The sequence below is a fragment of the Crocuta crocuta genome, unplaced genomic scaffold (assembly GCF_008692635.1).
Source record: "Crocuta crocuta isolate KB4526 unplaced genomic scaffold, BGI_CrCroc_1.0 scaffold162, whole genome shotgun sequence".
NCBI classification, from domain to species: domain Eukaryota; kingdom Metazoa; phylum Chordata; class Mammalia; order Carnivora; family Hyaenidae; genus Crocuta; species Crocuta crocuta.
Genome location: NW_027529433.1, coordinates 5,383,923 through 5,409,633, shown reverse-complemented (window position 1 = coordinate 5,409,633; position 25,711 = coordinate 5,383,923). Strand labels below are relative to the sequence as shown.

The following is a 25,711-nucleotide window of genomic DNA, read 5'->3' as shown; positions in this document are numbered from 1 at the left end:
GAGAGTCTAGAAATGACTGCTGTAGGCAACAGAGGCAGGGGAATAACATGCCTTTTAGAGAGGTCACCCCTAGCAACTCCTGGAAAATGTATCTGAGAAACCCAAAGCCAGAGGAGGAGAAGCTACTGGAGAAGCACTACAGTAGAGGAAGGAAGATAAAAGCTAGGAAGGAGGTTAGCACAACAGAACAGGCAAAAGGGGAGATGAGAGCCTGAAGACCGCAAAAGCAGTGAGATGGAAAGAAGAGGATCAAAGTATTTAGGGCAGAAGTCCTCAAAGTACAGCCTCCAGGCCAGCAACCTTAGCACCACCAAAACTCTTCCCAAGAAAACGGGCCCCACTCTGGCTTCCTGAGGCAAAAACGCCACAGTTCCTGCCTTAGTGACTTCCCACAATAATCATCCTTCAACCCTCCCAACTCAAGTTTTTAGTTTCCAGAATGCTGATAGTTGCTTTATGTGGTCAAAATTTTGGCTAAGTATAGGAGTATGGATCAGCAGCAGAGAGGACTGTGGAATGTAAACAGCCTTCTCTGTTCTCAGACATACAGGGTTACTGTGCTCCATTTGGCTATGTTAGACCAAGCACAGTACAAAAACTGACCTAACATCTTGAAAATGTCTCAGTCTTCATATCACTTCCAACAACCACAGGTCAAGACTTGGGCAGAGGCAGATGTCCCTTAAATAAAAACTTACTTGTCTTTCTAAAATGTCTATACAAGTCTACTTTTAAATTTTCTTAAAAAGAAAATAAAAGAAAAAGAGTCATACTCACTCAGTTCTTTGCCAACTGCTGCCACAACACAGTTCTTAGGTATTTCGATCAAAGCACTGATCCCTTCAAAAATATATACAACAGTGGTCAAATTATTTTCAAGGATTACACCAAAAATAAACACATTCTCAGATTTATGCCAGTCATTTCCCATAAAAGGGTTGTAACAATAAAGCACACCCAATATACTACATCACTCTTCCCTACTCACCTGCAAATGGAAAATTAATCTCTGATAATATGAGAGACCTAAAGAAGATGCGGATTTCCTAAGGGTAGAATATGCTCTGTGGACACTTTTCACTTTTATGGTCAACTTTTTTTTTAAACCAGGAATCCCTTAAGATAATCACCATTTACAAGATGACTAGCTCAAAGAAGATATAAAGTTGCCATTTTCCTTGATGTAAATTTAAAAGCCTGAGCAAGCTACCTGGCAGTAAATGAGTTAAGTCATAACAGCCATCAGCTAAGAAAATGGCCTTCAGATACCACATTTATAAACAAGCAAGGAGCTTCATGAGAAAAAGGTCTAATAGCACTGCTAACTCAATGGCATCCAGTAATTTGGAAAACCCGTATCATGAAAGGCTCACCAACAGTAACCTATGGCCTTCTCAAAGCTTTCTAACAGATTTTCTCAAACGTTTCCACTATCTTTTGAGACACGGATACATAGGACAATACTGTGATTATTTAATAGTTCTCAAAGATAACTTGCAAAAGAAAGGGAGACGGCAATTATAGGTGGTTATTTCCATTATCATACAAAACACTCTTGTTAGTTCTGATTTCATTATTTCATAACACAGTTACTAATAATTCATGTAATAAAATTCACAGGTAACCACAGATTAGTGTAAGAAACAGAAGAAAATATACAACTCATGAGATATAACAGGAAACACAAAAATACAATCTACATACTTCCAAGATTACTAGTGATCAAACACTTAAGTGAAAGGTAAAACTGTAAATCCTAGAAAGGTACTTAGTTTTGTTAAGACATCTTAGGGGAGATAAGTTAGCTCCAACTGTGAACTGTAAATTCAATTCACAGGGCTCCTGCTATCTTTATGATATCAATATGCTTAATAATATTCTCTCTAGGATGTCCATGGGTTTATTTGATTACTTTTAGAAACAAACACAGTTAATAGTATATCACGTAACTTCAAGGTTATTATTTAAACTTACTCATTTATACTTATTTTTACTTTGAATAGTTTATTTTATTAAGATCCTTATTATCAGAAGTCAAACTGATTTTCTTTTGTTAAAACCAAAAATATTAACCAAATTCTGAATTAGTTAAGTTTGCACAATGCATGAACTTTTTAGTAAAACCAACTGTAAAATGAGGCCATGCTTTGGAATCTATTCAAAATCCAATTGTCCCACAAATAAAAAGAAAATGCTATTATAAAGTTGGAAAGGTTTAATTCCCTGTATCAATGTGCTCATCAAACTCAGTTTAGGAAGCCCAAGAGCATAAATGGAACAAGTTTTTGACCACTTTTGAGAAATTGTTAGAAGGGGAGGGGAAGACAAAAGGTGGGTGAGGGAGGCTTCTCCCTCCAATTTAGGATGGAAATATATTTTACACAACCATCAACTTAAACTGGAGAAATAAGGTTACATGATATATTCAGAACTGAAAAGAAAAAAATCCCCTATAGTAATTAACGAATACAAAGGTATTCATGGGAAGTCTCTTTGAAGATTCATTATGTCTTTCAAAGAATATCTATCAGGGACGCCTGGGTGGCTTAGTCGGTTAAGCGTCTGACTTTCGCTTTGGTCATGATCTCGCAGTCTGTGGGTTCGAGCCCCGTGTCAGGCTCTGTGCTGACTGCCAGCTCAGAGCCTAGAGCCTGTATCAGAGTCTGGGCCTCCCTCTCTCTCTGACCCTCCCCTGCTCATGCTGTCTCTCTCTCTCTCCTAGAAATAAATAAAACTATTAAAAAAAAAAAAAAGAATATCTATCAATCATGGCTCATAATTACCTTGATTGGTTTTCTTACCTGTATCAGAAAGGTGGTTGGTCTTACATAGGAGATCTAATTTTCGGTTCCACACACATAGGTCATTCCCACCAGAGAGCCAAACATCTAGTCTCTGAAGAACAATTAAGCACTGCAAAATTCATTTGAAATATCTATCAGTTTAGAATTTCAAGCATTCATTGGTGGTTTTTAAATATGTCCACAAGTTCTTTAATATCATTCTCTTTAAAAGGTGGAGTTTAAGTTTCCCTACCTTGAATGTGGGCTCTACTAAGTGGCCTCTATTGGAGAGACTGTAGCAGAAGGGAAGGTATGTGACTTACAAGACTAAATCATATATAACAAGGTGGCTTCCTCCTTGCTTTCGCGGATCACTCTAGGGCAAACACACAAGCAGCCATATGGAGAAAGATGCATATGCAAAAAAATGAGTCCCCTGGACAAAAGCCAGCACTAACTTACCAATCATATGAGTCCCCTAGGAACTTCCAACCCCAATCAAGCCTTCAGATGACAGCAACCTCATTATACACACTGAACCAGAACTACTCAGCTAAGCTGCTCTTACTCCTGACTAGAAACACTGTGAGATAATATTTACTGTTTTAAGCAACTAAATTTAGAGATAATTTGCTACTCAGTAATAGATAATACACAAGGCTTAAACTTCCTTTAAAATAAAACTGAATCTATGACCTTCATTTTTATGTAACTCTCAAATTAGGAATTCCTAATTCTTGATTTAGGAAAATGAGTACTTCGTGTCTACAGAAGTCCTTTACCTTTAACAGTACTTCAAGTCCACACCTTTAATTATGCTCTTCCCACCCATGACTCTGAATGAGTAAAAGGACAACAGTGAGAGAGAAGAATAAAAAAGAAAAGGAAAAGATTCCGGTAGTCTTGTCTAAGCTTTTTAAACTACTGGAATAAAAAGGGTTAAAAATAATCAATGCAGTTTCTATTATAAGAATGCCTACCCTAATTTCTGAAGTTTAATGTATCAGTATTTTGTTCCTTTTTATTCCTTAATATTCCACTGTGTGGATACAGCACATCTGTCCATTCTCAGTTGGTAGACATTTAGGTTATTTCCACTTTTGGATTATTATGTATAGTGCTGCCATGAACATTCATCATGTACAAGTCTTTGTGTGGACATACATTTTCATTTCTCTTGACAATGAAACAGGAATACCTAGGAGTGAGACTTTTGGGCCAACTGATAACTCTGGTTAACATTCTGATGAGCAAACTACTTAAGGCTATACCATTTTACAATTCCACCAGCAATGTGTGAAGGTTCCAATGTCTCCACATCCTTATCAACACATATTACTGCCATCTAGTGTAAGAGAAATAGTATTATGGTTTTGACTTGCATTTCTCCAATAACTAATGATGTTGAGTTCTTCACATGTTTATTGGCCATCTGTATATTTCTTTGGGTAAATGGTTTTCAAACTGTCTACTTTTAATTGGATTACTTCTGTTTATTATTGAGGGGTTTATTTGACAGAGCACACATGTGCATGAGTGGGGGAGGGGCAGAGAGAGAGGGAGAGAGACAATCCCAAGCAGCCTCTATGCTGTCAGCAGAGAGCCTGATGTGGGTCTTGATCCCATAAACCATGAGATCGTGACCTAAGCCAAGATAACGAGTCATACTCCAACGACCGAGCCACCTAGGTGCCCCTTTATTGTTGTTTTAAGAATTCTTTATGTATTTGGAATACAAGTTCCTTATCAGATACATGATTTACAAATATTTTCTCCCATTCTCTGAGTTGTCTTCTCACCTTGACAGTGTCCTAGAAAGTAAAAAGCTTTTCATTTTGATGAAATCTAATTTATCACTTCTTTTGTTTTGTTACTGTGTTTCTGATATCATATCCAAGACCCCTAATCCAAGATCAAAAATATTTACTCCCATATTTCTTCCAAGAGTTTTATAACTTTAGCTCTCAAATTTTGATCTTTGATCCATTTTGAATTAATTTTTATATGTGGCATGAAGGAGGGATCCAAATTCATTATTTTGTATGTGGATATCCAGTTGACCCAGAATCATTTGCTCAAGAGACTATTCTTGCTCTTTCTGAAAAGTCTTGGGATCTTGTTGAAAATTAAACACTTAAGTGAGGTTTTATATCTGGACTATCAAATATATTCCACTGATCTGTATGTCTATCATTATGCAGAACCACACTATCTTGATTATAACTTCATAGTAAATTATGAAATTGGGAAGTTTAAATCCTTTTTTTTTTAATTTTTTTTTTAATGTTTTTTAATTTATTTCTGAGAGAGAGAGAGAGGGACAGCATGAGCAGGGAGGGTCAGAGAGAGAGGGAGACACAGAATCTGAAACAGGCTCCAGGCTCTGAGCTGGCTGTCAGCACAGAGCCCGACGCGGGGCTCGAACCCACGAACCATGAGATCATGACCTGAGCTGAAGTTGGACGCTCAACCCGACTGAGCCACCCAGGTGCCCCTGGAAAGTTTAAATCTTGTAAATTGGTTCTTTATTCTCAAAACTGTTTTAGTTACTCTGGGATCCTTGTACTTCTATATGAATATGAGGATCCTAGGGTACCTGGGTGGCTGGTTAAGTGTCCAACTCTTGATTTCAGCTCACATCATGATCTCACAGTTAGTTCGTGGGTTCAAGTCCTGCATCAGGCTCTGTGCTGACAGCACACAGCCTGCTTGGGATTCTCTCTGCCCCTCCCCTGCTCAGAATCTAAATCTCTTCTCTCCTTCTCTCAAAATAAACAAACATTAAAAAAAGAAAGAAAGAAATGCTTTGAATGTGAGGGTCAGTTTGCCAATTTCTGGGGGTTGCGGGGGGTTGGGAAGAAGGGACTCATGCTGGGATTTTGGTGGGGACTGTGTCCAATCTGCAGATCATTTTGGGTAGTAATGCTGCAATCTTAATATTAAACCTGATCTATGAATATGGAATGACTTACATTTCTTTAGATTTTATTTCAAAAAATGTTCTGTAGTTTTTAATGTACAACTCTCATGTTTCTTCTTTACATTTGTTTCTAACTACTGTATTCTTTTGGATACTACTGTAAATTCATTTCATTTTCTTAACTTTTTTATTTCATTTTTGGATGTTCATTGTTGGTGTATAGGAATATACTTAATTTCTGTATATTGATATTGTATACTGAAACCTTGCTAAATCCATTTATTAGTTCTAATAGTTTGGTTATGAATTTAGGATTTAATATATAAATCACATCATTGTGGATATAGTTTTATTTCTTCCTTTCCAATATGGATGTCCTTTATTTCTTTTTTATTGCCTGTAACACTGAATAGTGCCATCCTTGTCTTATTCCTGATCTCAGGAGGAAAAGTATTCAGTCTTTTGCCATTAATATGATGTTAGCTCTGGGGTTTTCCTAAATGCCCTTTATTAGGCTGAGGAAGTTCTCTATGCTTAGTTTGTTGACTATTTTTACCATGACAGGGTGCTGTCTGTTAAATGCTTTCTCGGCATCGATTCAAATGATCATATTTTTTGTCCTTTATTCTTACTATGATATGTTATAGTTACTGATTTTTCCCATGTTTAACTGTGATAAGTCTCATTTGACATAGTGTAGAATGTTTTTATATGTTGTTGATTTGAACTGCCAGTATTTTGTTAAGGGTAATATACTTCTTTTACTACTTAATATCTTATCAGAATTTTCCAAACTTCTTATGAACTCTCTGAAATACCATTTTTACAATATGTATCTATTATAATTTAACTATTTTCCTGTAAGATATTTAGGAAATTGCCAATCATCCATTTTAAATTTTCATTAATAATGCTAAACTGCTTGCCAGGAATATCATCAATTTAATAAAAATGCTAACTTCATGTTTCCTTGCTAACATGAACCCTTATAAAAACTATTAGCTCAAAATAAATAATAGTATTTCTTATACTTATTAGGGATCTGCAACTCTTTGATAAATTATGTTAAAGAATTGAACCATTTAAATAAAATGAGTGAAATACTACTTTTAAACAATGTCTTATGCGAAACATGATCACAGCATAGGTATATATACTATCTAGCAGACTAACATAATAAAACCTCTTTCACCATACCGAAATAAGACACTTCTTCATGATCAGTTCCTATAAACAGTTCACAAATCAGTTCACCAAAGGAATTTGTCCAAAATATACCAAACTTTTCTCCTGTTTTCCTATTCCCTATTCCTTCAATTCATGTATTTTCACTTGAAACCTAATAGCCTAAACTAGCAAAACTATTTTTAAGAATTTTAAAGAAGCATCTTTTCAGATCACATAAAACAGAAATTTCCATCAAATCAGTATTTTAATAACTTCCTCAAAGACAATCTATTGTTAAGTTGGATACAAGCATTTCTGGGCACTTTCTTCCCCCAGAAGCTCCACTAAATTTATAATGAATAATAACACAGTAGCACGAGATGGCTACCAGAGATGCTGCCTTTTAGGAAAAAAATCAAATACTATGAACACTGCAACACAGCAATTCTTTTTACATTAAAAAAAAAAGTGTTAGCTCAAATACAGAGACAGGTTTTCTTTAAAACAAGTAAGATGAGGCACCTGGGTGGCTCAGTTGGTTACCATCTAGGTGCCTCATCTTACAAAAGCATCGAATTTTTGATTTCAGCTCGGGTCCTGGTCTCATGGGTTCATGAGTTCAAGCCCCATATGCCTGCTGGGGATTCTCTCTCTCCCACTCTCCTTGCCCCTCCCCTGCTCTCTTTCAAAATAAACAAAAACTTAAAAAAATAAAACAAATAAGGAAACATCACATTTTACAAGACTCTTTCCCTAAACTTGCTGACATTATTGAAAAACAGTGGCACTTTCTAAGAACACCTAAGAATATCTTCTGTAGGAATCCAAGTAACCAAATCTTCAAATTTGTTTCTCCAACATGTGGCAGAGTTCCTATCATGTACTAAGCCTCAATATTATTTGTTTGTAAAATGTATGAACCTAATAGTAGCAGCCAATAAGTCATACAACAGTTCTTTGGAACTAAGTAATTGGTATGTCTTATCTTCATGACCTTATAAAAGGCAGGACAAATAAATCGATGTTTTTAGTTCAAAGTATAAAGAAAATGGACTACCTACTGCTATAGTTATTCTACAAGTAGTATCTTTTCCTAGAATTACCTACAAAAAACATACTAGGTACTACCCTTTTCCTTATCTTACTATATATTCACCCCTTGATCTTGTTCCAAATTCAAGGATTCCAACATTTAATATATATGCTCCCCAAAATCTAGTCTTATAAGAATCAAATGACTATAGGCATGTATAAAAGAAGTAATTTTTAAAACCTACAAAAGTAACTTCATCTATTTATTAAACATTTTTTTTTCTGAGACAAAAAGATTATTACCATAAAATATCAGCTTAAGTTTTTACCTTTACAGTAGACTGGAAGCATGATACTTTCTGAACTTGTCTGCCAGTATCACAATCCCATACCTAAACTTACGTTAAGAAATAATTTCTAAATAAAACATTAAAATCTAAGTTAAGAAATGTTTTATAATAATTAAATCACAAATATTACAAACACACTTAGGTAAAAATATCTTTAAATAAAGTATAAAATATTTACCATCTATACTGTTGCTAAAATTAATTCATAGAGTGAATTATCAGGTTAGCATATCAAGCTTATAATCTAAAATAAGTTTTAATAAACAGTGAACATAAAGTATACTAAAAACTACCAGTTCCATTAATTTTTTTTTTTTTTTTTAAATTTCTGAGAGACAGAGACACAGCGTGAGCAGGGGAGGGTCAGAGAGAGGGAGATACAGAATCTGAAACAGGCTCCAGGCTCTAAGGCGGCTGTCAGCACAGAGCCCGACGCGGGGCTCGAACCCACAAACCATGAGATCATGACCTGAGCCGAAGTCGGACGCTTAACCGACTGAGCCACTCAGGCGCCCCAGTTCCACTAATTCTTAATGAAATCTCCTTCAACATGCATGGCATGATTTACTACTGTTATACTGACTGACAAAAGCCAGTAACAGTGTATTACTTGTACATATTCTTAAAATAATTAGAGGACCTCCCTTAAGTGTCCAAGGTTAGTTTGACTTAAGGAGTATAACCATTTTCAAACTTTTCATACCATTTCCTGTGGTAACATATGCATTCTTCATCACGTCAGAGCACACATTTACATACATTCTTTCATATATATATATACACACACACATATGCATATGGATAGACTGTTAAGACTATCATCTGACATCGCTTCTCAGCATTTTGGCTAAGATCAAGTGAAGACTATCACCTGACAAAAATTAAAAATTCATCTTCAGCATTTAATTAATTTTGTTAATAGTGGAGGCTCAAGCAGCCTGGAACTGGATTTTTAACAAGAAAATTCATTTTGTGAAGCAAATGACTCTATGCCATCATTCACAAGTAAAGTTCATGCTGATACTGTCTCAGCTACTCATCTGTGTACTATAATAATTTACTAAGTGATTCTAAATATTATTATAGTACTTTAGGAATGGTCTTATAAAAACAAAGCGTTTTAAATTCTATTTTTGGAGATTATACTGATACTAAAAGCATAAAGTTTTAGTGCCTAAGCTAATATGTGGCTCAACAGAAGAGTATTAATAAAGTTATTCTGACCTAAACATATGTAATATTGTTTATGCGATATTGTCATCACCACAAAATACAGTTTACCACATGTAGATCTTACCTGGAATTTTTTCACCTACTGACAATGTGTCTAGAAATCACTTGAGTGAATGAGCTCATTTAAAGTGAGTCATAAGGTTTGTCCTGGTTGTACAGAAGCCCAGGAAACATCTACTTCTTTGGACTTACTCTAAAACTAACTTCACTAATGGGTGAAACTACTTAAAACAGAATTCTCAGATATGCACAAATAATTTAAAGTTAATCTTTTTTTTTTTTAAATAAGTAAAGATTACAGTTTCCATAAAGCTTTCTTAAATTTAATTCCTCATACAAATATTAAAGACTGAATTTAAGGAAAATCTTTTATAAAGCTAGTATTATATAACAGTTTAGAGTTCTGACTGTGCAGATTGCTTGCTTTCTGCCCTACAATGTCTGTGATATCTAGCGGCAAGTTACTTAACCTCTCTGTGCCTCTCTTCTCTGTAAGTGAGAATAAAATTACTTATTGTAAGAATTAAATGGGTTAATGTAATGCATGTAAAAATATATGTAATATATGTTAAATAGAACAATGCCTAGCACACACAAGCACTGTATAAAACATTACTGCTGTTATTTTTACCTTTAATTTCTACCTCAAAGTATGGAGGGAAGATAATTTACTCTTTTAAAACTGCTTTTAAATGCTAAGTATTAATATTAAACACTGAGGAGATGGTAATTCACTTTTCTGCCAGACTCAGATGCTCAAAGGGTTCTTACGGGTTGGCACCATTACATTTCTTTTGCTGTACAATGCACTATAGAGGTAAATGTGAATTATTCACCAGTCCCACTCATCTTTGTTTCTCTAAATTGAAAAGCAAACTGAGATAAATAAGTACTTTTAAGCCTAAATTTTCCCAATTTCTCCATTTTATATAACTTGATATAATAGTAACTCTGGAAAGAACAGCTTTAGTTATGGGGTTTCAATAATAAGCCTTTAACCTATTTCCAGTCTAATACGTTCAGGTACCTAATACTTTTAAGAAGTGTACTGTGAAGGCTAGAGCAAAATCATTTTTGCTAAAATCAATGTACAGACAGGCCCCAAAAGGCTAAAACTAATAATGTATGTACTGGTCCCTTGGGTCACTACAGCTATTTCACTTTCTTCCAGATTTAAGGATATAATAACTGTTCTATCAGCAGAGGCTGTCAAGACCAGTTGATTCTTCTCTTCACAAACTTCCAAGGAAGGAAATGTAATAATAGCTGTTATCTTCTGAGTGTGTCCATTAAGTTCCAGAAGTTTTTCTCCTGTCTGAAATAATAAAAATTTTAATAGGTTCATAATATATTCATAACGCAAATAATCTTAAATTACAACATTAAAAAGAATCACCATATAGAAAATACATAATTCCATTTTTAATTACTTAGATGTTATAATTTAACCTTAAGCAATCAAATAGAATCTAAACAGGTACTGGAAAAGTGGCCATAAATAATTTATTTGCTAATAGAAAATTTTTAGCATATTTTACATGAAAATTTAAAGGAATATTTTTTCTATATGGTTTTAAGACCGGTGTAAATTAAGCGTAAAAATATTAGTGAGGACATTTGTGGGGATGAGCACTAGGTTTTATATGGAAACCAACTTGACAATAAACTATTTAAAAATAAATAAGTAAAATCCAAATTAAAAAAAATATATTAGTGAATGATCTATAGAAAAAAATAGGGAGTCCTTATTATGTAAGTATGTTATGTAAGTTTCCACAGTTAAAATGCTGAAGGAAATAAAAGTTAGATGACAACAGAATATATATATTATATATTTATCCAATAATATATCAATCACTCATAAAGTCAGTCTCCACTACATCTCTAACACCAAGAGCTATTCCTACCCATCCAATGTCTTCATGTATCAGTCTCTCACTGATTTTCCCAAGCAGTAAACATATAAAAATCCAAAGTAAATATAACATAAATTGCAAATCTTGGTTCCAAGGTTGCAGGATTTCATTAATGTGGTAAAAATAATGGTAAATAATTGCTTTAATCACAGGCAAAGCCACTGATAAATAAGGATCTGACAGAGTCAGACCAGATACAAATCCAAATAACAGTGAGAAAATAAATGCTTCAAAAGGAGAATAATTTAAGTATCAAAAGATCAGAAAAAGAGGTCCTGGAAAAATGTGATGAGGCTTTAAATATTTTTGACAACAAATATTAGTCTTATTATATTACTACTTAAGTCAAACATGAGAATAATATATTACCATTCAATTTTGAAATAAAAATCCTATCTCCCACAAAAATCAACACTTAATTCATTTTCATAATCAGTGCAGAGTTGCTGATAAATTTTGTTGAAAAGATTAAAACTTTTGTTTTTGTAATTTGGCATTTGTTTCTCTGGGAAAAGAATCTTAATTAAAAACCTTTCTCTATTATGAAATATTGATCCCCCTTTTAAAAGGATTCATCCTAAGCAGACTTTCTAAAGTACCAATTAGTCTTGTTATACTGCTATGCAGGTATATATCTAGATAGTGTTTATGAATGCATACTCAACTATACAGTCAACTCTTTAAGTTTTGTTGTTTGGTTTGGTTTTGGTTTTTAATGTGAATGAGTAAGAGAAAGAAAAAGAGAGAGAGAGGGAGGGAGGGGCAGTGAGAGACAGAGAATCCCAAGCAGGCTCGGCACTGTCAGCACAAAGCCCGACACAGATATTGATCTCACCAACTATGAAATCATGACCTGAGCTGAAATCAAGAGTCTGATGCTTAACCAACTGAGCCACCCCTATAGTCATGTCTTTATTACACAATTGACATAGAATTTTTAATACACACCTGGGCATTCCACACAACTACAATTCCATCATCACCAGCAGATGCAAATCTGGGTAGAGAAAAAAAGGTAAAACAAAATCTCTGGTGACATTTATTAGCTAAAGTTACTTAGAACTATCAGAATTTATTAATGGTGTTTTGACTTACTAATATTGATGCAGTTAAGGTAAAGTAATTCAACAAATATTTATGGAATACCTTCTAGGTTTTAGGCCAGGTACCGAAGATGCAAAAATAAATAAAACCATTCACAGAGTTACAATGAACCAATGATTAGAACTGTAAGAATGAGGGAGACCTATAAATAATCTTTTAAGTCCTTCCTGGCTTTAATTATATGATTAAACCCTGACTTAAGTGACAGGAAACTAAGCTGAGGAAGAGCTTCACTTGATAGGAAGGGATATTCCAAGAGTGGAATGAAGGAATCATTTTCTTAGATAAGTTCATTATTTCTATTATTTTCTCTGTAAAGATGTTGTTTTTTTTTTTAATAGTTTATTGTCAAATTAGTTTCCACATAACACTCAGTGCTCATCCCCACAAGTGTCCTCCTCCATGCCCATCCCCCCTCCCCCCACATCCATCAGTCCTCAGTTTTTGTCAGCATTCAAGAGTCTCTCATGGTTTGCTTCTCTCCCTTTCCCCCACCATTTCCGCCCTTCTTCTCCCCCTTGTTCCTCCGTCAAGTTCCTCCTAATCCTCCTATACGTGCAAACATATGATATTTGTCCTTCTCTGCCTGACTTATTTCGCTCAGCATAACACCCTCAAGGTCCATCCATGTTGCTACACATGGCCAGATTTCATTCTTTCTCATTGCCATGTAGTATTCCATGGTATAGATAAACCACATCTTCTTGATCCATTCATCTGTTGATGGACACTTAGGCTCTTTCCATGTTTTAGCTATTGTGGAGAGTGCTGCTATGAACATTGGGGTACATGTGCTCCTATGCCTCAGCATTTCTGTATCCCTTGGGTAAATTCCTAGCAGTGCTATTGCTGGGTCATAGGGGAGTTCTATTGTTAGTTTCCTGAGGAACCTCCACACTGTTTTCCAGAGGGGCTGTACCAGTTTACATTCCCACCAACAGTGTAGGAGGGTGCCCGTTTCTCCACATCCTCGCCAGCATCTAGAGTTCTCTGATTTGCTCATTTTAGCCACTCTGACTGGTGTGAGGTGGTATCTCAGTGTGGTTTTGATTTGTTCTGTAAAGATGTTTTAATCAATTTCTTACTTAAAGCCAAGATCTCTCCTTTGTTCCTCGTGGCTCTTGGTCTTCCATGTAAATACCGTGTTCTTAGTTTGGAAGCTTTGAGGTTTTTGGAGGGTTTTTATTTTTTTAGTGAAAATGCTTGAAATGCAAAAAGGTAAAGGAAAGTTTGCTTGCTGGCATGAAAAGAGAGCTGTGATGAACCTAGTTATAGCTTCTCTGTCCTCTTTACTTCCCATTCACTACACATAAAGGAATAATTATCTATATTTTGTAGAGTAGAAGTTATCCATGATAAAAACACTGTGAAGAAAAGTAAGTGGTTACACAGGATTACTCATCATAGTGACTGCATTATAATAAAATCAAGAAGGCACTATTCTCGAGCAATGTCCCAACACAATGGTATACAGCAATCACAGTGTAAGCATATCAAGTAATTTGTTCTTAATAATGTATGTAAGTTTGATTAAATGATTTGATTAAATGATTCTTTAATGAATCAAAACTGATCCAAAGTTGTTCTCATAATATCATTTTTATTCATGTGAATTCAAGGTTTGCTTTCTAAATAGGAGAGAGAAAAGTGGTATTATAGAAAGCCAGCTATGAACGGTGTATAACTGGCCCCTTATAGTTAACAACCATTAATAAATGATAATCCATTAGCAACTATGCGATTTAGAAAACATGTTCTTCCTTGCAAAACTGTTAGTGGGTGTCACAAAATCTGGATATGCCTTGAATGTCTTCATTAAAGTAAACATTGCTAAGCACAGATGTCTATCATTGGAGGAACTGACATACTATGACACAAAAACTATTTTGTTCCTGAGGTTATCTATTTCAATGAATTTTACCACTATATGAGATCAATAAAATCTCACTACGTCAGTCATATAACAATTTCCTTAACATTGCAAACTAAACTTCAAATTCTAATCTGTCATGCTCAGTTTCAAAGTCCCATAAGTAACTGCTACCTTTGCTGGCTCTGACAATTCCCATACTCAGCACTAATTTCAAAGTCCTTCAATTACATCTTCTACTACAGGAGCTAAGAGATTATCCAGGAGATGGGAAATTGGTCAAACACATTCTTACCAAAGTCTATTAATAATTTTTTAATATAGAACTACGCATCTTTTTAATGGAAAGAACCTTCATAACTTCCTGGTAACTAGTGAGAAATCACCTGTAGTTATTTTTAAATCCATACCTAACATTTATTCTTATTTCAAAAAGAAATATATAAATGATCTGGAGATTTAAAAGAAAGCAATTATTTTTAAATTAAAAAGACAACTTATTTCATAACATACATTTTTCTAAATCAGAATACTAAACAATGCCTGAGAACCAAAAATAGGTGCTGGACGTCAATCTTTAATAGGTTATGTTTCTAGGCCTATTGATTTCTTTTTATTTGTATAGTGATGGTGGGGAGGCAAGACTCAAGGTCTTAAGTTTTCTTTGGTATAAAACATCAATTTCTATTGATTCTTGAAACTCTTATAATTGCTTTTCTCCTTTCTAGAAGACTGCAGGTTTAAAATACATACTTTTTCTAACCCTGATTTTTAACTTCTCATTATTGTTTTATCATGTCTGAATCTCATGAGTTCACAATGAGAGATGATTGAACGGTTGAGAGTTTAGAAATGAGATATAGGGCATTTCACCTCAAACTTTAATTCAATCAGTAGTGAACAAAAGTTAAATCTAAACAATGCTCAATAGTAATGCATGAAATCACAGCCAATTTTTTATTGCTCAGAGGTCAATTACCTAGTTGGTGGATTATTCAGGCCTTTCAATTTTCTTATATACTCTATTGCTGCCTCTTTCTTTCTTTCTTTCTTTCTTTTCGTCATTTCAGTATTTATTATTACCTCCTCTAAAGAGAAAACATAAAGCTTAAAAATACAAATCAATATAACTTTGCTACATATAAGTATCACCCATAAAATAACAAATAAAGGGTTGGAAGATCATTCACAAATTACAATTATCCATGTCATTAGGATGGATAATTGAAAACTAGCTACACTTTATCAGTTTATCTTAAAGTAAATCAGTTTATCCTAATCATTCAAGTACACACTTCAGCCATCTGCAAATTAGAAATGAAAATTCAACTCAGGAATTCCTAATAGTAAGATACACTGTAATTGCTAAAAAGAAGTAATCAACTATAAAAAAGGAGTAACTGCAATGCCCACAAGGTTTAAATTATTCAGTAGAAGGAAGAATTATGACTATATTGCATCAAAATTATACATAATAATTTTTAAAACATTCTAAATTAATAGAATCCAAAGATTCATATCTAAAGATAAGGTTTTAAGAGAAATGCTTCTTTACTGATCACATAAAATGTATTTAGTGAGATTCACGCTAGGTGATGGAAATGTCAAGATTACATGTAGTTCTTGCTTAAAGATCTTAAGATTCAGTGATTGTTTAGAAATGTACTGTACTTTATCAAATCTAAAATATCATCAATTGTAAGACATTCTATTATTTTATGTACGTTAAGATAAAAATACTGCCAATTATAACTGAATGACACCATTAGTTATATAGTTTCCAAATTTTAGAGAGGTTAAAATAGGAAAAAATAGGCTTCTTAGAATAAATGAAATATAATAATTGCCCTATTTATTAATGTTTATAACATGGCACTGCCAATTATAACTGAATGACACCATTAGTTATATAAAGTTTCCAAATTTTAGAGAGGTTAAAATAGGAAAAAATAGGCTTCTTAGAATAAATGAAATATAATAATTGCCCTATTTATTAATGTTTATAACATGGCACTTTCTGGTCCAACAGAACTCTGATTATCTCCAGCAGGTTTAAAGCACTCAAGAAATGTTTTTTCAATGAAAGAACAAATGAATCAACTAGCTAACATTTAAACGTTGCAGGGCTCTGTAAAATAGATGATCATTCAGTTTATTAATATAACCTCACTTTTTCCTTGTATCATTGTTAATGTATCTACTGTCACAACAAGAAGTAAAATTAAAGAAATTTAAAATCTAGAATCCCACTCCACACATGAAATTCCTTTTATTTTTTTCATGTTCCTGTTCCATACTTAGGTATATCCTTCAACTTGAAACCACGTCTTTAAAAATACTGACTATACAATTAAAATACTAAGCAAAAAAACTATATGCATGAAAAGAAGTTTAAACAAGGTAAAGCATGATTTAATGAAGACCTATAAAAGATCTTCTAGAACGTCCCATCCTTTCCTTCCCTAATCATGAGAACTAAATTTACTGTAGTAGTTGATGATTCACTCATTCATTCAAGAAATATTTATTAAACACTATATATTAAGCATTAAATATAACATTTTGATAATACATATTTGATACTGAAAGTAAAGATCAGAAGGATAGTTCTTACCCCTGAAGAACTCAGTCTACATTACTAAGTAATGTTATAGGAGCCAGATCATTGTTATAGGGTCCAGATCATGAATCCATGGAGAATTCTCATTTATACTCATTTCAATTTATAGAAATTATTCCTTAAAAAAATTTTTTTTAATGTGTATTTATTTTTGAAGAAGAGAAGACAGAGCATAAGCATGGAAGGAGCAGAGGAAGAGGGAGACACAGAATCTGAAGCAGGCTCCCAGCTCCAAGCTGTGAGCACAGAGCCCAATGCAGGGCTCGAACCCATGAACCAAGATCATGAGCTGAGCCAAAGTCGCACGCTTAACCGACTGAGCTACCCAGGTGGCCCCAGAAACTATTCCTTTCAAAGGAAGGTGTTTAACCTTCCCTTGGAACATCTCAGAGAAAGTGATCTCATTCTTGCCAACTGTGAACTGAAAGGTACAGCAAAGCTTCACAAAGATTTGTATAAAATACTTTCACAAGAATTCCTATGTCTATTACCTAAGTGCTTATTTAATAGTTCTTATTCATTTACATTTATTTCAATTAAGTCAAAGGTGCTACAGATTCAAATATAACCTTAGAGGATATAATGAAAAGTACAGTCCATAAACCTGTACATAAACTTTCTTATATTTAATATCTACATAACCATAAAGCACTAGAAAAATAAAAAAATAATTATGGCAATACAGAAAATCCTTGTGGTTAGCTAACTTCCCACATAATCCACAAACACTTTCTAATACATGATCCAACTAAAGTAGTATACATTTTTTACAAGAGAGTTGAAAAACTGTACTAGAATATGAAAACCACACACAACTGAAAATATACAAAGCTTTAATTTAAAATAGAGTTTTACTGGGGTGCCTGGGTAGCTCACTCAGTTCAGCATCTGACTCTGGATTTCGTCTCTGGTCACCATCTCACTGTTAGTGAGTTGGAATACCTCACTGGGCTCCGCAGAGGCAGTGAAATCTGCTTTGGACTGTCACTCTCTGTGCCTCCCCTGCTCATGCTCTCTCTCAAAAAAATAAATAAACTTAAAAACATAAAAAAACAAAATAGATTTTTACTTATCTTTTTATGCTAGAACTACTTGAAGAAAATCAGAGAAGTATGTGGAGACTTGAGAAGTAAAAGGGAACTTGAAAGCATTTTCATGAGCCATAGACACTGATGTCACTGATCCTTTCATTAGATTTACTTGAACATGAGGTTTTTTTTCCCTTGCTTAAGAAAAATGCATACATCAGGGCACCTGGGTGGCTCAGTCAAGTGTCTGACTTTGGCTCAGGTCATAGTCTCTCAGTCTGTGGGTTCAAGCCCCATGTCCAGCTCTGTGTTGACAGCTCAGAGCCTAGAGCCTATTTAGAATTCTGTGTCTCCCTCTCTCTCTCCCTCTCCTTCTCAAATATAAATAACATAAGAAAGAAAGAAAGAAAGAAAGAAAGAAAGAAAGAAAGAAAGAAAGAAAGAAAGAAAGAAAGAAAGAAGGAAAGCAAGCATACATCTACATAACTCTAGTATCTAAATGCCTAACGCCATTTTTAGTTCACATACAGTGAAGGTATTGGAAGATTCCATAGTTTTCATGGCCATAAGGAAAGGTAAATCCTTTGTAAATTCTCTCCTCCCCCAAATCACAAACAGAAAGCTAAACTACACATCAAAGTTTCCAAGTACTAGAAAACCAAAACTCCGCGTGACTTCTATTAAAGGGAACCTCTAGGGATGCCTGGGTGGTTCAACTGGTTAAGCTTCCAGCTTGGGCTTAGGTAATGATCTCACAGTTAGAGCCCCACACTGGACTCTGTGCTGACAGCTCAGAGCCTAGAGCCTGCTTCAGATTCTGTCTCCCTCTCTCTCTGCTACTGCCTTGCTCATGCTCTGTCTCTGTCTCTCAAAAATAAATTAAAATGTTTAAAAAAATAAATAAATAAATAAATAAAAATAAAGGGAACTTCTTTTCACCTGAACTCAAGTTTCTTTGAAAGAATTTCTACTACTAGATAAACATCCTGGCCTCTCTGCCCCACCAATTAAATTAGTGTATGAGAATGAATTTAACATGCTCAGCTCAGACCCTTCAGGGTTTTCTCTGACGATCTGTTTATAAAGAGGGAACATTCTGGTTTGCTCTTATTTTTGAGGTAAGCCTACATCTGAGTAGGAGGCCTATAGATGTCCAGGTGTGCCAGTGATTAGAGTAAGTCTACCCAACTCAGGATGAAGTACTAGAAATCCCACTGTGGTTGTATATCAAAGCCAACATCCTTTAATCCAGCTTTTTGCCGGTTACTGCTTAATATGTTCAGGTCCATCTATTTGATTCCTGCACCTAATATCTAAGAAAAAGTTTCGTGGTTTTTTTTTTTTTTTGAGTTTTATTTATTTTGAGAGAGAGAGAGAGAGAGAGAGATGTGAGAGTGAGCAGGGGAGGGGCAGAGAGAGAAGGAGAGAGAGAATCCCAAACAAGCTCCACACTCAGCACAGAGCCAGTGCAGGGCTGGATCTCACAACTGTGAGATCATGACCTGATCCGTAAACAAAAGTCAGATGTTTAACTGACTGAACCACTCAGGTGCCCCTCTAAGAAAAAGGTTTATACTCAAACAAAAATTATCTTTTAAATTGGCATTTTAATTTCCTCTATATGAAATATATTTTTCAATTTTTCATTATGAATAATTTAAATGCATATAAAAGTATAAACAGTATAACAAAAATCCAGTTACTTATCATCTCTCTTCAATAATTATCAACTCATGACCAATACTGTTTCATCTCTACTATACCCAATCCCACCTCTGCTGATTATTTTAAAGCAAATCCAGTAATTGTATTTCATCAGTAAATATTTCAGTATATGTCTTTTAGGAATCCTTTACATCCAAGCTACCATTTTTTAATGTCACCACATATTCAGTGATCATACTTCCTTACCTCATGATTTCTCAAAAAATTGTTATCTGCTCTGCAGGGAACTCAGGGATTAAGAGGGTCTAAATCATCTTGACTATGGATTTCTATTCTCTGGATGTCCGTGAGAAAAATATTCTTAGCTTAAAAACATTTTCTTAAAGATTATAACATTCTGTTAGTGAATTATCAAATTGTACTGAGTTGATTTAGTTTCTTGTAAACGTACAGCTTCATCAGCTATCCTAGGGGCACATTTTGTTCTCTAGTCTGGCATTTTATGGGTCACCTGATTCTTTTCCAGTCATGATCACCATCCTACATAACCTTGTCTGTTTCCTAGAGGAGCAAGGAATGGTCAAATGAGCAAGAGAAAAAACTATTCTTAAAATGTGTTATGAACTCAGTTTAGTTTAATGTGTCAAGTGCTAGAGTATTACATGCAATTTTAGCACAGTCCATTTTTTGGAAGACTCTTGCTGAGGCTTAGCCTTCTTTAGTGATCTCCCAATCAATATGACCCTCACTTCATGTTCAAAAAACACTAAAGAAGAAAAGAAAAGGCAGCTGTCTGTTAGGTTATACAGGATTTATTTGGTATCTTCAAAAACCAATCTGTGAAAATTTTCCACTCACTGATTTTAGCTGAGCCACCAAGAAAACAAGAAAATCCTTCTGCAAAATTCTCAATAAAATGATATTATCTAAAGACCTGAAGCGTGAAACCTGGATTACAACAGCTGACCAAAAAACCAGAACGTAAGGTCCACAAAAATTAAATAAAAACATTAAAAGTATAATATATATTTATTTTAAAACTGAAAAGGTATTTCTGTAATTTGACAATGCAAAAATAATATATATCTGGAATGGTAAAGATAATTCTAAATTATCTAAACTACAATATTAAGTCTGAAAGTACTGTGCTTTTAATCTTATTTAAATGCTTATACAATCTGTACATTTCTTATGTCTTACTTACCAGTACTGACTCATTTAGTTTTTCCTTTCAGTGCAGAATTAAATTTTTTAAAACAAAACACAGATTTAAAGTTCTACAGGTCTGTGACTGACAGAAAAACTTCCTAAATAGATGTAAATTTTGACGTAGTAATGACTTGAGTACAAATAATTAAATGTGACTCATGTAGTAATATCTTTGCTTTATTGCAAAAGCCAAAATGTAGGGTTTTTTCATCCATTTTTAGACATTTAGATTCACTGTGGTGGGCAGCAAACAAGGCCACAAATTATTCTCCCTTTGTCTACCACCATTTACAATAGGACTTAGTTGCTTCTCCCCTCAAGAAGCAGAGTTTATTTATCCACTTAGTGAATTTGGTCAGCTCCTGACTTGCTTTGGCTAACAAAACAGCAGCAAACACGATAAAGAAGTGAGAAGAGTTTACATCAGGGCTTGCCCTTTCATTCTTATTAGAACGCCATGATCACTATGTCCACAAGCACTCGAACAACCTTATGAAGAGCAATCCCAGTCATCCCAGCTGTGTCCAATATGAACCACTCGGGCCAGCCCATTTACCTGTTGACCAGAGATGCATAGGTCAAGCTTACCACCTAAACAAGATCAGCTGATCCTGACACAGATGGCAAACATCCACCCAGTTGAACCTAGCCCAGTGAGTAGTGAGCTAAGTAGACAGCAGGTTGTTTTAAACCACTAAGTTTGGGGTGGTATTTAAAAGAGCAATATATAACTTGATATACTTATCTATAATTTTTTACTGTTTACAGACCATTTACTACATCATTAAACAACTTATTTATACAGAGCATCACTGTGAGGAAAATGTAATCAGATATCAGCATTTGCACAACGATAATTATTCTAGGTGATGGCCTTTTCTGCAGATTCTTATTCTAACTGTGTAATCAAATACAAGGGAACATTTCAGAGGACAGGTAGTAAGGAACATGGAATCTTAGCAGTTAATCTATGTAAAAATTTAAAGATCACATCCTGAAAGTACACTGCATATTTTTTTATTTAACTTTCTTAGACAACATAATCTGAGGATTCCTTAAGGCCCAAATATTATCGTCTAAGATTATCGTCTAAGAAACTACACTAAAACTTTGGTTTGTGACCATAATTTGTTCCAAAAATGCTTGTAATCCAAAGCACTTGTATATTTAAGTGAATTTCAAGAACCATCGGCTCAGTTGTGATCATGTAACATTTGGAGTCATACACCATTCATACTGCAAGACACTGCTTATTTATCAAGTTAAAATTTATTAGAAATGTTTGCTCATCTTGTGGAATACTCATACAATAAGTTACTCACAATACAAGGTTTTACCGTATTTGGGTTTTTTTTTTAAACCTACCTAGCAACTTACTATGGTAAAATATATAAGAAACTTTAGCTGTCCAGGGGCAGGGTGGCTCAGTGGCTCAGTCGGTTAAGAATCTGACTCCTGATTTCAGCTCAGGACATGATCTCATGGTTTGTGAGTTCAAGCCTGGCATCAGGCTGGTCATGATCTCATGGTGTGTGAGTTCAAGCCTGGCATCAGGCTGTTTAGCTGTCCAAAAATCCTATGATTCCAGAGATAGTTAGTTTCAAAAATTTGACTGGCTGGCTCCTATCACAACAAAACAGTATTGGAAGGCTAGTAATATATATGAAGTCAATCTTTTCAAGCAAAAGTTGAGAAACATGTACTGTACAACAATTTGGCTGGATTTTGTCCCTGGTTTCTAGAAGGGAGCTGGACCCCCTCAGAACTCCCCTGAGTTTATGCTAATGAGATAATTTAGGAAGGTCTCCCTACACAATTTAAGGACAGGGGCTGGCCATGTGGGAAATATGAACCATGTAATTAGAGGGTTGGTGCTTTGAGCCCTGGGATATCAGCCTGACCCTCCAAACCTGGGGCTGAAGTATGGGAAAAGGGCAGGCAGAGAAGGGCTGGAAATTGAGTTCAATCAGCTGGCAAATGACTCAATCATTCCTATGTAATGAACCCCAGTAAAACTCTGGATAAATAAAAACTCTGGATACTCAGAGCTTAACTGGGCTTCCTTGTTAGTAATATATACTGATGTGCTTAAAGGGTGGAATCATAAAAACAGTGCTTTCCTGAGTTCTGGTAGTCATTCTAGTAAATATCAAACCTGAGCTGGTAGTGGGAATTTGTAGCCAGCTGGTCAGAAGTGTGAGTGGCCTGGGACCCCTAGAGACTGCAACTGTTAACTGATGTGAAGGGAGTGCTGTGCAGGACTGTGTCCCTAACCTATAAAATTTAACCTAACTCCAGGTAGAGTCGGACTTGCACTGCACATGGGAAAAGCAATACCAAAGACATTAAAAAAAAAAAAAAAAGGGCAGAGAGAAGACAAGGTTAATAGACATGAGAAGTGATGGTCAAAATTAGGAATAATCACAATAGCAGTCACCCATGGAGTCAAAAATGAAAAAAAAGTATCAAAGGTAAAAGAGAAGATTACAGATAATAGAAAAATTGATAGGAACAACAGACAGGGGGTTAGGAAGTTAGGATGGCATGAAACATGCACAATGAATAGTCTGTGGAGTCATTCATTCATTTAACAACTATCTATTAATTACCTGCTACATGTAAGGCTCTTTGTCAGGTACTAAGGATACTGTGGTGAATAAGAAAAACATGCCTCTCCATAAAGTTTAGATTCTAGACAAGATAAATACTAAGTAGTTACACAACTACCTCTAATTGTTATTATGCTACATGCTACCAAGAATAAGCATTTAGTTGAATAATGGCTTAATAAACAGGTAGATACATCATTTACAAGCTAAATCTACAATCCTAAGACCTACGTACCTCACCTCTATATCCAATTAAACATAATATTATCTAGGTTGACAAGTAATGAACATTTTAAAAGGATTTCCTCATTAACAAAAGATTCAGATTAAATATTTACCTTCCTCTAAAAATAGCACATTCCTGGTGGGTACTTGATATTTAAACGTTTCCCATATTTGTTTCTCAACTTTAGGTTCACCATAACAAAACTTGTTTAAATTTGTTTAAAAACAAATTTTATAGTTATACACTTCTTCTAAACTAACAAAAAATATTCCTGAGCAATAAAAAAGAAAAAAAAAAAAATCTCAGACAAAAATAACCATCAACTCACCAAATATGACACCCTGACTTCTGGGCAAAAAATGACTTCAGATGCATATTTCATTAAGATGCAGACATCAATTTGGAGTAAATATTACTAATAATCAGATTTGAATTTTTTAGAAAAGATATATTAATTATGAAGTTGTTCACAAGTATACAGTTTCCTAAAAGCTCTTTCTAACCAGAAGGCAATAGGACAACTAGAGCTTCTTACCTGTATTCATCTAACTGTACCAGAAATCGTACAATATCATGATGAGCTTTCAGTACAAGCAGTTCAGTGTAGGGATTCTGGGTTTGTTCTTCACCTATTGTCTGTAAAGGAGATTTCTTGTATGGAATAAAAAGAAAAAAGAGAAAGAAAAATTAAATTATTTATGATAAATGACCATAATGAAGCAAAATACCATACTACATGGTGTACATCTAACAATATAAGACTATATCATGTTCTAATACTATATATGATTTCTCCTAGTATCAACTGTCAATTTAACATAAAATATCTCTTACCATGAATTCACATCATAGTTTTTCTTCTTTGTTAGAAATGACATAAATATAATCCTTAAACTCAGATCATCAATCTTCAGATTGTTATCTAAAAACAATCTAAAATGGTGGAAAAATCTCACTCTTGCATTCATTTTAGTATTTTCAAGTCCCAATAAATTTACAAAAGGGGTGAATTTTATGTTAAGGAAATTGTATCTCATTAAACCTGACCTAAAAAAATAGGCAAATCTAATTCGTATTTTAGAATGAGTGTTTCTCAATTAAAACTTGACAACAAAACTGCAGATCAAAAGGGTAAAATATAGACTACAACAGCGCCTAGTCCATTATAGGCACTCAATATATGATTGTTGAATGAATAAAAGAAAGAATGAAATCCTTCAGAGTCCATAAATTCAATAAATTCAATTCTGGACGGTAAGATTGATAAAGATAATTGCTAACAGACAATTAGGTTGCAGCCCACAGGCTGCCTAAAGCAAATAAAGCATATAATTCACTCAACAATTCTGTAAGGTAGGTCTTATTAACCCCATTTCTGTAGTGAAACCAGGTACTATTTCATGATAAAACCTTTGTTCTTAACCTCTGAACTCCAATTTCTCAAACTTGCCCCTACTGAGATTTTGGGCCAAATAATTCTTTGTGGTTGAGGGCTATTCTGTGCACTGGAGAATATTCAGCAGTATCTGTAGTTTCTACATACTAGATGCTAATAGAAATCTAACCTTTCCCACCCTGAAAATCAAAATGTCTCCAGACATAGCTAAGTGTCCCCTAAGGGCAAAACATCCCAAATACTGCAAAACTAGAAGTCTGGATACAAAGCTCTCGCATAAATTAAGGAAAATCATCAGTTCTGACAATGCACAAATTCACAGCAGTTATACAAGTGAAGTACTTTAACATGAAAAATGTGTAATTTAGCATGCCTAAGTGTTTTCCCCAAAAAATCACCCCCCCAAAGCTGTGGGTGCTTTTTATTTACCATCTAACTTCTGGCACTGGTTCTGATGAGAAAAACAAAAGTGAGAAATCTGAAAACTGTACACCACTTCTGCTAAATGGAAGTTTATCAGGCATGGCAGGATTAATCTAATTCAATGATTAATCAAATAATTATTAATTCTGAATTATCATGT

The 25,711-nt window shown here is 34.5% G+C and overlaps 1 protein-coding gene across 3 annotated transcripts in view; it reads right to left on the bottom strand.

Moving 5' to 3' along the window:
• The window catches only part of WDR41 (WD repeat domain 41), a 171,809-nt gene that overhangs the window by 16,039 nt on the left and 130,059 nt on the right, over positions 1–25,711 (bottom strand). For all 3 annotated transcript variants that reach the window (XM_077759903.1, XM_077759904.1, XM_077759905.1), the window contains 6 exons: positions 24,268–24,383; positions 12,350–12,398; positions 10,669–10,800; positions 8,232–8,294; positions 2,802–2,913; positions 778–840 (listed from right to left, as the gene is read on the bottom strand). In XM_077759903.1, coding sequence (XP_077616029.1) covers positions 778–840; positions 2,802–2,913; positions 8,232–8,294; positions 10,669–10,800; positions 12,350–12,398; positions 24,268–24,383 — 535 coding nt within the window. The remainder of the gene's footprint in view (positions 1–777; positions 841–2,801; positions 2,914–8,231; positions 8,295–10,668; positions 10,801–12,349; positions 12,399–24,267; positions 24,384–25,711) is intronic.